The sequence below is a fragment of the Pezoporus occidentalis genome, unplaced genomic scaffold (assembly GCF_034315485.1).
Source record: "Pezoporus occidentalis ecotype Australia unplaced genomic scaffold, CSIRO_AGI_Poc_V1 ctg24, whole genome shotgun sequence".
NCBI classification, from domain to species: Eukaryota; Metazoa; Chordata; class Aves; order Psittaciformes; family Psittacidae; genus Pezoporus; species Pezoporus occidentalis.
In genome coordinates, this window is record NW_026914285.1 from 7,533,766 (window position 1) to 7,547,916 (window position 14,151).

Genomic DNA, 14,151 nt, shown 5'->3' on the forward strand with positions numbered 1-14,151 from the left:
CAAATATTTACAAAACCCCTATCAGCAGCACCGCACTCCCTCAACATTAAGGATCAAGGACACCAGCAAACACTTTCGCACCCTTCCGCAGAGACTTCCTTCACGACAACACGCATCGAATACCAGAGGATGGAAGTAAAAGCGAAACCAGGCTAGGAAGCGCTTTCCGCCGGGGCGGGCAGCTGCGCTTCGCCAGGGGAACCTCCTGCCGGCGGCGCGGCGCGGCCTGGGGCACACCCCGCTCCGGAAGAGGCGGCGCCCTGAAGCCGGCCCCCAGCGGCGCTGTTAGCGGCCCAACACCGACCCCACCGCGAGTTGTCCTACCCCTGCCTCGGGACCGCTGCGGGGCGCGGTTAGCCGCCCGCCGCAGCTTCCCCGCCGCCATTTCCCAGGCGGTGCGTCCCTCGGCCTGACAGGACAGGACCGGACAGGACAGCCGGCGCGGCGCGGAGCTGCCGGGATGCCGCCTGCTGCGAGGTACGGCTGGGAGGTGGCGGGGTGTCCTGTGTCCCGCCGCTCATCTCTCCTAACGGCTCGCTGTCCGTGGTGCGGGGGTGCTCGTCTGTGTCGCGGCTGTTGGAGACGTTCCGTTAGAGCGACCGGAGCGAGGGCCTGGACGGACCCCGACCCCCCTCAGGGCCCAGGCCGGCCGCGCCCGGCGGAGCTCCGCGGTGTGCTCCGCGCTCTCTCTCAGCCAGGGGAGGTGTGTGTGCGCCGGGCTCGGCGTCCCCAGCTGCAGGGGTTTCCTGGAAAGGCCGCTGGTTTGTGTTAGCGTTTCGGTGGGGGCGTAGAGGAGGCCGCTGTTGCCTGAAACCGGTAACCCCGCAGCACGGCTTGGTGTAATACCAGCGGAATCGCACTTAAAAACGGCGGGTTCTGGGGATTGTTCCTTCGGCGATGTCACTGGCTGCAAAACAGAACCTAGTGATATCCTGTGGGTTGCATTGTAGGTAATCGTGTAGCCCAGGAACACAAATTTGTCAGAAAAAAATGAGCAGCGGTAGAGTCTGACGAGGTTTTTTGGCATCAATGCTGTTTCACTGTGTCCTCCCCGCCGTGCTGGAGCGGCACACCACAGCCGAGGAGTTTGTCTATCCCTCTGTTTTAATGCTGTATGACCCACGCTGGCCCTTCCAGGGGCATGCCTGGCTCACCAGGAGCACTGCTGGCAGTGTATGCAAGATGGACTTGTGGGTAACGGACTTGGATTATTAAGGTTAAATTCTTTCAATATCCTTAGAAGCAACTTATCCAAAGTCCCCCAGCAAAGCCAAGAATAGAGCATGGGCATAATACTACAACCCACAGAGCGATTCCATAGTTCACATGGTTTCAGTAGTAAAGTTAGTTTGTACATTGTATTACCTGTGTGTAGATTTAGGACAATTCTCTGCTGACTTCTCTGCCTGAAACGTCTTCTGTGGTTTCTGTCTCTCTCATTCTCACTCAACGTTCCAATAAGTAATTTATATAAATGAACACGCCATCTGATTATTTTGAAGAAAAAGGTGTGTTTTCTGCTTTACTGATGTGGAGCTTTTCTGAAATACAAGTCAGTGGCTTTCAAAACCTGCTTTGTCTAGTTGGAGGCAAATACAAAACAACCCAGCCTGAACTCCAGTTCAGGACTCGGTGAAGTTGAGTTTTGATAGTGCTGAAGGCTTCAAGCAGCTCTGAGGGGAGTTACTGTGAGCTCAGGCTGATGAGGTGGGCGAGGGCTAAACTCACGGGTATTTCTGTGACTTCTCTCCAAGGACTGCTGGGGCCCTGAAGAGGAAGAGTAACAAAACCTAATCAGAGTTCTGACAGAAATGGTTTCCCCCTGGAATTTCCTCTGGAATTTACCTGACATTGATAGATCTGCGGATGACATCCACATTGAAACAACTGTGCAAAGTCAGAGATAACCTTCATTTTTTTCACTTCATATATACATATATATATATGTATACATATATATATGTATACATATAAAGTTAATATATGTGTGTGTATATATATATACACACACATATATTCTATGGTGCTAAATGCATAACCTGACTTTGAACATGCATCATTTAAGATATGTGTGGTGTTCAGCATACAGAGCCATACAAGAGTCACTTTAGATTCCAAGAGTGGGATAGTTGTTATTCACGACAGCATGTACAGCAAGGATCAAAGATATGCAAATATATCTATTGCATAATACCATATATGGAGTGGTTTCAATATGGTTTGTGATTAATTGCGAGGATTAAGACAAAGGATATATTTTGTGAAGTAAATTTGGGATCCTCAAAATTTTCACCTCAAGAGAAAATTCTGAACAGCCTAAAACTTCAGATCCCAGGGCTGTAACTGTTCTCTAAAGTGACTGTGAAAGTAGTATTGTTTGGCACTATGTTTCTATGTGACTTCCGAACAAAGCTGGTAACCTTGTTGAAGTAAAAAGATATTTTTTCATATATATATACATACATATGTACACACACACTGTATAACCTGTACACTTGATCCGAATGAGAAAGTCAAATGATTTTTTTTTTCTTCTGTCACATTCACTAGTGCCAAGACTAAATGGACTTGGTAGGTATGTGACTTAATTGCTTTCTAGTTTGCTGATATTAGTGATAAACTTTAAGATTTTGTGATTAGTAAATTCTACTTATCGATAGTTTTTCATTTTGATTGAAAAGAGGACGACTGGTATTTTATATCTCCTAAATATTCCTTGTGCTTGAATGAATTAATAAATGAACCAAATCGAATTGAAAAGAACATTCTCTTTGTCTGTGAAATGATGATTATCAGTTGCACAGATACAGGTTTTCAACATTTAACTAGTGGCTTCCTATAGTCATGCTAAAACTTTGAATAGAGGAAGGTTGACATCTCCAATCAGATTTTAACATACTGTGTTAAGTTTGACCATAGTATGCTTTGCCATGATTTTAAATTTTAAGCTGTGGTTTGTTTGGTTGTTATTTTCCAGAGAAAATAATATTTTTTAAAGACAATTTAAATTATTTTCTCTGAAATGTTATGTTCCACAAAAAATAATTTAAGTTGTATTTGAAAAATAATTTTAAGTGTAAAAAACATTTTTTGTATTAATCCTGAGGAGAAGATTCTTTGGAAATAGTTATACCCTTGCCCAGACATCTGTAACTTCACAGTTGTTCCTTAATACTTTGCCTATAATCCGAAACCAGATCCTGCAAATATTAACACTATGGGGATAATAAATAAAATAAAAATACAAAATCAATGAGAGGAAATATTTTAATAGATCATCTGTATTAGAAAAATGTAGCAGAAACTTCATAATTAATTTTATAATTGTTTTTTTTTTCTAACCCCCCTCTTTCTGCCAACAATTTTTACAATGATGAGTTCTTGTAATATTTGAAATAAAGCCAAGTAGTGCTTATTTTCATTGTACCATACAGTGTTTTCTGTGTTCATTTAAAATTGTAAGAGATCTTTCCACAGAAAAAAACGGAAGGGCTGTTGTCATAAAGTTGCCTGTCTGATCTGAGGATCCTGGCCTCACTCACTGATAGCCGTAACTGTTTCAGAACCTCTGCCTCTCCCTAGACATTGAGGAGGTTAAAGTAACTCTTTGTACATAGGCCTGTTTTTCTTGCAAGTAATTTACTGAGGTGATTTGCTGAATGTGGTTGGTTTTCATCTGTTTGCAGGTACAGGAGCAAAATGGTTGTTCTGCAATCAGTAGGTTATATTTCTTAACTGCCATGGAAACACTGATGAATATACCAATGCATTTTCATCAACTTGGTAAGTTGCCTGTATCTTTATATTGTAAGAGGAGTAATAACGCTAATTTTTCACTAACACTCCTCCTGAGTTACTGAAGTAAGATACCATCATCTTATAGAGCTTTCCCTGGAATAATTCACAGTATCAAGAATCTAGTGTATTACATTCTACACACTCATTCTATACATAAACATGGATTTTTGACATAATAAAGAAATGCTTTGACACAGCATACTGCATTCTGCCTATAAATGTCCAATGAACTCTTAGTTGGATATGTTGTTTTTCATCTCTTATTCTAACTTTTTCAGGATTCCTTAGTTTCTGAATCAGCAGGCACAACAGACCTAGCTTGTTAGCTAGGTTAGCTCCTAGCATGCTAGCTGGGAGCTGTAGTTATAGCGAGAAACTGCTTTGCTAGGAACACTTAATTCTGTAAAAAAGATAAGATGGAAAAAAGTTCTACATTTGATTTGCAAACCGTCTTTATCTCTCCAGTCTTAATTTTCCCTCTTATCTGGTCTAAGTTTTTTTTTCTTGTGTCTCTTACGTAAGAGCATAACCAACAAAATTTTGCAACTCTCCAACTGTATTAGCTAAGCATGTTTGTTGAATCAAAATTCTGAGGCAGGTTGAACTCTTGATGAATGGAATTTGATTTTGAGAGGAGAGACACATTTAAAAATTACAAATATTGGCATAAAATTGCCTGTCTAATCTGAGGATCCTTGAATGGAAAAAACATTGTGTCGCCACACAATATATTGGCAAGATGGCTGACACGTGTGAGGTGGCTGGTGCTAGAGAGAGTGACAACAGACTGTTTACATTCCCTAATCTGAAAGGCTTGCTCCAAGGAAGTGTGTCATTACTAGAACCTGCACCCTGAAACTACCTGTTTCTATAATGGGATTAGTCTTCATGTGGTAAAGGCTGTGTGCCTGTTAGCACATTAGAATTCCTCACACAAATGATCACAAATTTGAGCTTGTGTTCAGGTAAAGAATAATAACTGTTAAAGTATTGCTTTGTTATTCATACCTATAGGATGTTTTTTCCAGATAGGTGATCTGTTGCTATATGACAGGAAATTAGTTGTTCTACTTTTAACTGCACTTCTCTAAGGGGATGTTTATTACTCAGTAATAATGTAGAACAAGTACTGAAGGAAGACATGCAAAAAAAGAAGATGTCTGTGGTTTGGATGGCAAAATGAAGCTTGAGAGATGAGTTTTCTCTCGTGAGTTGCATATGCAGCAAATTTATATTTCCACAAGTGATCTGCTTAATCTCTTTGCATCTAATTTCAGAAAGGATGCTGGGAGCATTGTTTAATGTTTGCGAGACAGATAACTGAAGAGCCAGATTTATAAGAGATACTTGGCTAAGTATCCATCCTAAATGACTTCCACCAACTTAGTGCCCAAGCGTATTTGTGTGTGCTTCTGTGTATGCCCACTGCTAATTAAAGGTCATCTTTTAAGACACTTTCCTGCAGCCGTAAAGGTTTGGTCCAGGTATCTCTTTAATTAACTGAGCAGGAATTTTTTTCCCTCTTGCAGCCCTCTCTGTAAAAGTAGACAAGGATTGTAAAATGACTGCATTAATACATTAGGAAATTCTCCCAGTGTCTCTGGGACAGGACAGTTCCCACTGACCTGCTACTATTCTGAATCCCCTCTACTTGACCAGGAATTTGTATCCTGGTACTAGGATGCACATCACAGTGTAGCACCTGAGAACCTTAGTTGTGGACCAGAGTGCTGCTGTGTTAGTTGCTGTATAAATGTAAAGTCAAAGACATTTGTCATGCTACAGAAAATACCATTCTAAGTGAGATTAGGAAAATAAAAGAAAATGTTAAGGCAGTATTAATCAGCACAGTTCATCAGACACAGCAGGCCGGTGGTGTTTGGGGTATTGTCATATTTTTGGGTAGAGGGTTTAGGTGTCAAGGAGAAAGAGAGTACATAGTGAAGAGTTTTAAGGAAAATAAGTTATTTTGCAGATATTTCCATGGAATTATTCTATAGCATGAGAACAAGCATATATATTTGAAATTAAACCAACTTCTTTGGCCAACTAAATATGGGAGTTGACATCAGTAGAAGGACAGATCACAAAATGCCTTTAAAATGAGGACAGGAATTTTATTTTTGTTGCAGTCAGAAAGCGGAAGGGAAATGAAGGATCCTGAGGAAAAAAAAAATAAATAGAAAGGTCAGAACAATTATTTCAAGAGTGTCTTGAAGCACTGTGCTGAAAATGTATGAATGATGCAGGACTGGGTTGGTCAAAGAAAAGAACTCTGTATACAGTGAGGATGTGGGTGAACAGTCTCGTACAGAGGTTATACAAGAAGATGTGGGATCTCTAAAATGTCAAGATCTGCAAGAAGGCTGGGTTCAAGAGTCTACTTGGATAGTAAGGCCTGACTAACAGTCTGAATGTGGCCTCAACCACGTTCTGTGGCAGAAGTGCTGTGGCATCTGTTGGTGGCGTTCTTTCTGTTCCTTTGCAGGCAGAGAATAGAATGCTGTAGAGTTAAACACCACAGGGAAATGTTACTTCTGTAGCATTGCAGGACACAAAATAGAGAGGGAGTTACAAAATAGAGACTGAAATACGGAGTTAACAAGTGTTAGCTGTCTGGAGACAGTGGGTGGTACATCAAAGTTGTTAAAACTACAGCTTTGAGAACTCCCCACATTTAGCAAAGAATGGCATCTGTGAAGTTGATTCAACAATGTTCTTCAAGCAGTAACAGTATTTTTTCCCAGACCAGCCTTAAGATTCTTTTTACGACTTAAAACGGTGTTTAATAGGCAGGGTGAGCTACTTGAAATATAGTCAGAATCTTTTAAGACAATATTTGATAAGAACATCCTAAGAACATTTATTCACACTGAGTCATGAACCTCATCTGTCAGGGATCAGCATAAGCCTGAAGCACAGTATAGTAGTGTAGTTATCAAAGAGTTAGCTCCTGGGAGCCTTCAATTAATGACAGAGGTTGGAAGGGATCATCCCATACTCTAAGGAGGGAAGGGTAGGGGAAAGTTGCAGCAAGAATATGTGAAAGAAACAGTTCCACTGACGGAACTGAGTATTGTCTCTAATTGTTGGAAATTAATACTGCCAATAGTAGGCTAGTAATCAGATATATGTACAAATGCATTAATACATAGTTTTATTTTCCAGTGTTAATCAACATTCTATCTACGGCTTGTCACAGCTTGCCTGGTAAGAGGCTTTTATTGTCTTTCAAATGATTTTCTTAACAGAGTTCAAAAAACTTGCATCGTCTTAAAACTTCATGCTTTTTGAAGGAAGGACTTAATAAAGGAGGACAGTCCTTTCCATTATTGTTTCTGTTGTGCTGAACTCTATATTTTGGGACAAATATTGGGCTGCTCTAATTGGGTTTATTTATTAGAATTGTTGCAATCTCACATTTGTTTGCCATTCATGTGGCAAACAATATACCAAACATACTGATTGTTTCTGGGTGTTTTTTTTCCCCTTTCTAGAAAGATTTCTGGGAGAGCTACCTCAAAAGCTACAAATGGAATCTTACAATTTTCAGCACATTTTGTCCTGGCAGGCAAAAAGTGATCCAACTATGCCAACATACTATCGTGTGCTGTACACTGACCGCAGGCAAGTCATATTTTATGGCACAATTTTTAATTTTTATGTTTATCAACTCAAAATATTAAGACTAGAGGGGGGTTTATTTGTCTGTTTTTCCACTCTGAAATGCTTCCTCCCCTCCCCCTGCCCCTTACTTTTTTATACGAGAAACCCCAGATAGATTGTTTTGGTCTTCTTTTAACTTGTCTTAATTTACAGGAACTGGAAGACTGCTAAACAATGTTCAAATATTATGCAACTCTCCTGTAATCTGACAGATGATTTTAAACAGGTGAACACTCAGTATTCTGCATTGGTTCAGAGCTTTGTAGGAAATCAAGAATTCAATTCTTCTGTACTTCATTTTGTGCCAATTACTGACAGTAAGTTCTTTGCATTTGCTCATTTTAGTAGTTTTTATTCATAGCTCATGTGTAAATGATATTCTGCTAGCTTTACACTAAAATACAGCAAACTAACTGGGTCAGTAGCTTATTGTTTTATGTAAGAGAAGATGGATTTGTATCTAATCTAGCACATATGAGTTACAAGACCTGGAATATATAGATAGCTTTCTAAAATAAGTGGCTACAGTAGTAGTTCTGGTAAATGACAAGGCTCTGATTTTCAAATAAAATGTATGTGTAAATATAGAGGATATAGGATCATATGACGCATTGACAAGCAAAAAACTCTAAACGCTTAAGATACATAACCCACAAAACATTTTTTTTGTGTGTCTTCAAGTAGTCAGTGTTAAAGTGTTAAAGAAATACTGTGCCTGCACTAGGTGTAGGGGAAGAGATTTACTTGTTTGCTCATCAATGTGCTCTTCTCCCTTTCCTTGCTGAAAGAAGACATTTATTAGCTGTGACGTCTTCTAATGCCAGAGGTGGTTTCACCCTTAGTTGTGCTTAGTATTCAGTTTTTAAGTAACAGAGTGAATGAGGAACAATTGGAGGACTATGGAGGAGAAATTGTAGGTCATATTACCCCTAAATTCGACACAGAGCTAGCCACTGCTGTGTCCACTTACAGTCTCAGAAATGATGAAAAATTGGATGGGATGGAGAGAATAACCACAAGGATAACAAAAGGATTTGAGAACATTCCTCCAAGGTGGATGTCTTCAGTCTTTCAGCAGTTAGTTTTTTGAAAGTGTAAGATCAGAAGGTGCATTGACCAGCAATTAACATGGTGGCAAGCTTCTTCAGTCTCAAAACCAAAGCATAACAGCATGCTCTGACAGGAAGCTGAAGCTAGATTTAATTTTAGCTAGGAACAGAAGCATATATTGGATTGACCACTGGAACAAAATATCAGGTGCTTTGACCGGTTGTCCATTACTGGCAATTTGTAAATTGAAGTTGGATGCTTTGCTAGTAGTTCTCTAGTTCAAACCATAAGCAATTGAGTAAAGTCATGTTTTCCAGGGCACAGGACTTAGATGAGCCCTGTAGCATTTTCTTCTTTTACAATGCCTGAATAGGAAAGAATCAATATTCTGAGATATTTTCTTACTGGGTGTAGTTGATGGCTACCTTCAAAATACCTATGTTGGAATCTCACTACCATTGACAGATGGATTTGAGCAAAGACAGAAAAGCTTCGTGACAAAGAGCCAGCAATAATAAAAAACACTTCTGGCTGTAACCAGATTTAAGTTAATTTGTAACTTAAAGCAAAAGATGAGAAAGGAATAAGTGTGTAATCATTTGACTAGGACATACTTTCCTGTTTGGGAGTAGATGAAAGCTCACATTTGTTCTGAGTATTAAACTTGTCTGGAGTTTGGCTTTTGGGTTGTTTTTTGTTTGTTTGTTTGTTTTTTCTTTCTACACTATTTCAGGAACAGAAGTAGTTAGCAAATGCGTGTTGCTTTTTTGAATTTTGCAGAGATTGGCAAACCAGTCTCTACCTTGATCAAAACGCACATGCCTCTGGAAAAGACAAAGTGAAATGCAAACTCTACATTTTGATGTTTCCCCCCACCCTCCCAGTGAACTACACAGAAATGGAGGTTTATGGACATAGTTTGTTCTCCTGCCATTTTCCGACGTTCCTGCTCCTTTCTTGTGTGCAGATCCTAGGCTTGATTCACTATGGAAGTTCCTCCAGTATTGATGGATGTGTAGTTGGGGAAAGGAGACAAGCAGCATGCACGGCTCTTGGAACACAGGCGTGTTTTGAGGATCTGAACGCTCAGTGGAAGTTTCACAGAAGTGTCACTATGTTTCACTATGTTCTCTGTCCCACTCTCAGTAGAGTTTTAGTGTTTGGAGCTCAGCTGTTTAGTCCTATAGCCTTTCTTGCAACTAGCATGAATATGTGCAGGACTACACGCCACTGAATTTCTACAAAAATTTCTTCTAGAGAGTGGCTAGAAGATGATGATGAGCAAGAAAATAAACAGCTTTTCCTATACATTAACCTCAGCTTTGTTCTCAAATAGATAAAAAGCTCACATCTCTGGAGCTGAAGCAAAGCCTTTGTCACCTTTCTGCTTCTTCCCTCTTCTCCATTGTTTTCTGTTTTTCAAATCTAGTCATGTGGGAAAAGACGTTTTGACTGTGGAACTTAAATGTTGCAAGGCCTTGTGGTTTTATAGCAGTGAAATGCTCTGGAACCTGATTAGTCAGCTACATGTCTGTCACCAAAATAGAAGTGGTACTGAATACACAGTGTATATTTTTTCCCCCTCTTCTTTTTTTCTTTTTTTTTTTTTTTTTTCAATAGCATTCCTTGGACCACCAGAAGTTAATATCAGTTCCTGTATAAACTGCATAAATGTCTCCATAAAGCTGCCAACCTCTTACTTCAGAGAAAATGGAAAGCTACTGTCTTTAATTGATATATATCAAGAGCTTGATTATGATATAACACTGAAAACACTTAATGGAGAGCATAAGGTAAAGATTTTTTTTTGTTTTTTTTTTTATGCATTAGAGGAGAAATATAGAAAACATAAAATGGCACTGGTTAGCAGATTCACAGAAGCAAATATGTGAATATATGAACAGAAGATACTTAGAAGGAAACAAAGAGAATGGCCATCATAACCTCAGTTTCCTTTTACTGCATAGTAGCGGGCCTAGAAGAGGAATACTAATTGTCCTGTATCTTTACTTGAAATAATCACTTGAGCCAATGCTCTATGTTTTATTCCCTGAGAAGACAAGGGAAAGACATTTTAGCAGAAACTACTAGCAGGTGTAGGCACGCTAGCAGGTGTAGAGCATGGAGTGTCTGTACTGGAAGTTGTAAGCAGTAGGTAAGGCAGATACCTGTTGGGAATTTAATCTAACTCATCCTGCCAGGAGACAGAGAAAGGATCGCAGCTTTCCCACCACAGATTTTTTTTTTATTTTTTTTTTTTCTCTCCTGATTTCTGAATCAGAATGTCACTTGCAGTTTCAAATCTGTAGCATCTATCTGAGGCTACTTCAAGGGAACATACAGTGACCAACAGTTAGGGACAATAGGCAACTTACCTTTGATAATACTATGCTTACAAACGGATGTAAGGTAGGCATCTTGACAACAGCGACAGCTAGGGATGAAGCAGCTGGCTAGGTAAACCATTGAGTTACTGTGTCAGTCTTTGCAGTTTCACCAGCTGTTGGGGATCTTTTTTTAGGCACATAGCTAACTTTGAAACATTGTCTTTCATGGCAGAGGCCCCATGAGAAAACCACTGAAGATGTTTTTAATACTGTCATTGAAGAATTGTATCCAAATAGAAATTACTGTGTGTCTGTTGTGGTCACTGCATCTCTAAACAAACATTCCATCCCATCCACCTGGAAATGCGTAGCTGCAGGCTCTGTAGCTCACCAAGGTAACTGTCCTATGGGGCAGGAAGGGACTGTGTGACTTAACTAGGTGCATGTGGGTTTCTATTTTGTTTTTTGGTGGTTTGTTTTTTTTCTTTTGTTATTTTTGGGTGGCTTTTTTTTTGTTTTTGTTTTTTAATATAGGAACAATTACAAGTCAATTAATCCTAAAAGTACTAAGAGAGGAAGTACCTTTTGAGTGATAAACATTGTGGGGACTTTTAAGTGAAACATAAACCCCCGTCCACTTTGGGGCTATAGATCTATTCTTAATCCTGCAAGCCATACAAATCTTCACTAACTGCATTTATCTGCAGTTATCAATGATGCCGTAATTTCTTTTTTAATTCCTGAATCTGAGATTTGGTTTTGTTTTGACTTTGGACCAGATGACCTCTGATCACAGAGGTTCTGTGATTCTAAATAGCTGTTCTGAATGTGAAATATGGATACTGGAAACTTCATTTACATATGTTAATTGGTTTTGTTTTTTTTTCACTTGCAGATTATTATGCAGTTGTTATCACATGTGCTGTATGTTTTTCACTGATGTTAGCTGGTGCCTTGAAGTGTGTGCATGCAGGAGGCTATATTCTTCAAAATAAATCACTTCCACATACTTTGGTATGTATTAATTCTCATTTTTAACCTTCCTGGTTGGGAGGAGGAAGTTTTACCCTCTGAAATTTCTAGTCCTGTTCATTAGGTATGAGTTATATAAGTACATATGGTTTAATTTGCAGTTTACATGTGTCAAAGATAGAACAGACAAGATTCAGCAGCCTGTAGGCTATGGAACAAATATTCAGGCTTTTGCAAAACCATTTCTTGCTACTTCTGTGGCAAGTTACTAACAGATAGAGATCATTCCACCCTACTCAGCATTTGTCAGGCCACACCTGAAGTATATCTGTTTCTGGTCACCACAGTGCAGGACAGATGTGTACAGAAACCTGAGTCTACTGAGTAACATCACCAGTAGCTTCTCAGTCAAAGGAAAAATGCTACTAGAAAAATCTACTGAAAGTAGATATACTCTGCAAGTCCCCAACCTTTCAGTTTCACAGGTGTCTCATACTGTAGATTGGAATGCAGTTATGTGCAAATATGTCCCTGCCAGAAAAGTATCCTACTTGTTACTTCCAGAATTGTTACTAGCAAGTTCAGGATCATTTCTCTGGGTCACCTGTCTTCTTTCTTCCATCTCAGTAATGTTTTTTTACTGTATTCTGATACACACAGGTGATAGTGAATGCCTGATTAGTGATACACTTAGCAGAAAAAAAAAAAAGGGTATTCATATGCAAGTTACCGCTGCTGGAACCTAGAGCTAGGCATAGCACCTTAGAAACTAACTCCTGGACCAGGCTGTTGGGATCTACCCAAATAGTGGAGTTGAATGAAAATAAAAAGCAAAGGAAAAGAAACAGTGTGGCTCTGGAAGAAAACATACTTGAGCTGGGGACTGGGGGAAGGAGGTGCACATACAAGCAGATTGGTATCAACTCCTTGTGTTTCTGTCCTTTGCTGTGTCCTTACCTTCACATCTGTAAAATTGCTGAACATGGCTTTGCCAAGTAATGTCTAAGGTTATTTTTTTAATTATTGTTGGCATTTCCCCCCAGTGCTTTGAACTTTCAGCAATTCACAATCCAGGGAGGTGCAGAGTAAAGCTGAGCCCTGAAGTCTGCAGAAAAAGCCAAAAATGTGGCACAGAGGGAATACTTTGTTTGACAACCTTGTGACTGAGGGTTTTTTCATATTTTGCATATGTGCAAATTTGACTGATTTTTTTTTTTTTTTTAATTCATTTTGTTCTTTTAGGTATTCATCAGGAGGTTAGCCTATCCGCCTTGGACATTTGAATCTGAAAAAATAGCCTCTATAGAGATCATTTACAAAGAGGCTAAAAAAAGGGCAAATAATTCCAGTGGTGGTGTCAGTGATGAAGACGAGAGTGATGACAGTGATGTCATAAGTAATCATGACTATACAAGGCGTGATATCTTAAACAGAGTACCTCATTCCTCTGACGTACCAGATGCATCCATGCAGTACTCTGCAAGTAGCATGTGTGATGACAGCAGCAGCCAGGCAAGTGAAAATCCAAACACTGACCCAGAAGATGTTGAAGAGCAGGAGTCGGACATTGAAGAAGACAAAAACACAAGTTGTGAGTTACTTAATCCTTTCTCTGAGGCAAATTGTAACTATTCTTCGAGGCCAAAGGACAATGCTTGTTTTACCATTAACTTAAAAACTGTGCTGTTGGGAACCTCTGAAGAGAATGTGGATAGTTCTGCAGCTCTTCTTTCTTCCCAAGAAGATGCAGCTGATTGGCAATGTACTCACGCTGTTGAAGCAAAACTCCTGGATGATGCAGAAAGTGTGCAGAAACCCCACTGTCATAACAACTCTCACGAGTGGCAAAACTCTTCTGATGATGAAAGTGACTCATCAGATTCAGATATGTACCAAAAAAATGAATACATAAGAAGATGAACAAATAAAAACCACTATTGTTTTATGACATACAAATCAATGTTGCCCAACAACATTGATTTATGGACTCAACATACAGATCTTCTGTTTGTTTTTTTTAACATTCTGTGAGTATATGCCTGAACATTGAAAATACACAACATGCATATTTAACAGCTATTTTTCTAATCTCACCAGGTATGGTTCAGGTTGGATGAGCCACAGAGAAACAAAAATGAGTGTTCAGATGCAGCAGAGTAGTTACTTCATTTTGCAGTTGGATAGTGAACTATACCTTTTAGCTGTTCCAAAGCAAGTATTTCCTGTAACTCAAGTGCAAAGTTAGTTTGCAGTATAGGGCCTGTGAGTGGATGGTTCCTCAACCAGACCACTTTTTTCTTTTTTTTTTTTTTTTTTTTCTTTTTTCTTTAGCGCCATT

At 39.5% G+C, this 14,151-nt stretch overlaps 1 protein-coding gene across 3 annotated transcripts; it reads left to right on the forward strand.

The window, feature by feature from the left end:
- Positions 1-421: 421 nt before the first annotated feature.
- Positions 422-13,769, forward strand: IFNAR2 (interferon alpha and beta receptor subunit 2). 3 transcript variants are annotated; one of them, XM_062622224.1, is made up of 10 exons: positions 422-477; positions 1,503-1,707; positions 3,687-3,783; positions 6,967-7,008; positions 7,296-7,425; positions 7,618-7,781; positions 10,135-10,307; positions 11,074-11,236; positions 11,737-11,855; positions 13,056-13,769. In XM_062622224.1, exons 3-10 carry the CDS (start codon positions 3,741-3,743, stop codon positions 13,731-13,733), a joined length of 1,512 nt encoding a protein of 503 aa, XP_062478208.1. In that variant the 5' UTR covers positions 422-477; positions 1,503-1,707; positions 3,687-3,740; the 3' UTR covers positions 13,734-13,769. The 3 variants fall into 3 exon arrangements, with proteins under 3 accessions (XP_062478208.1, XP_062478209.1, XP_062478207.1); XM_062622225.1 differs by lacking the exon at positions 1,503-1,707 and having other exon boundaries at positions 459-477; XM_062622223.1 differs by lacking the exon at positions 422-477 and having other exon boundaries at positions 779-1,707.
- Positions 13,770-14,151: the final 382 nt, after the last annotated feature.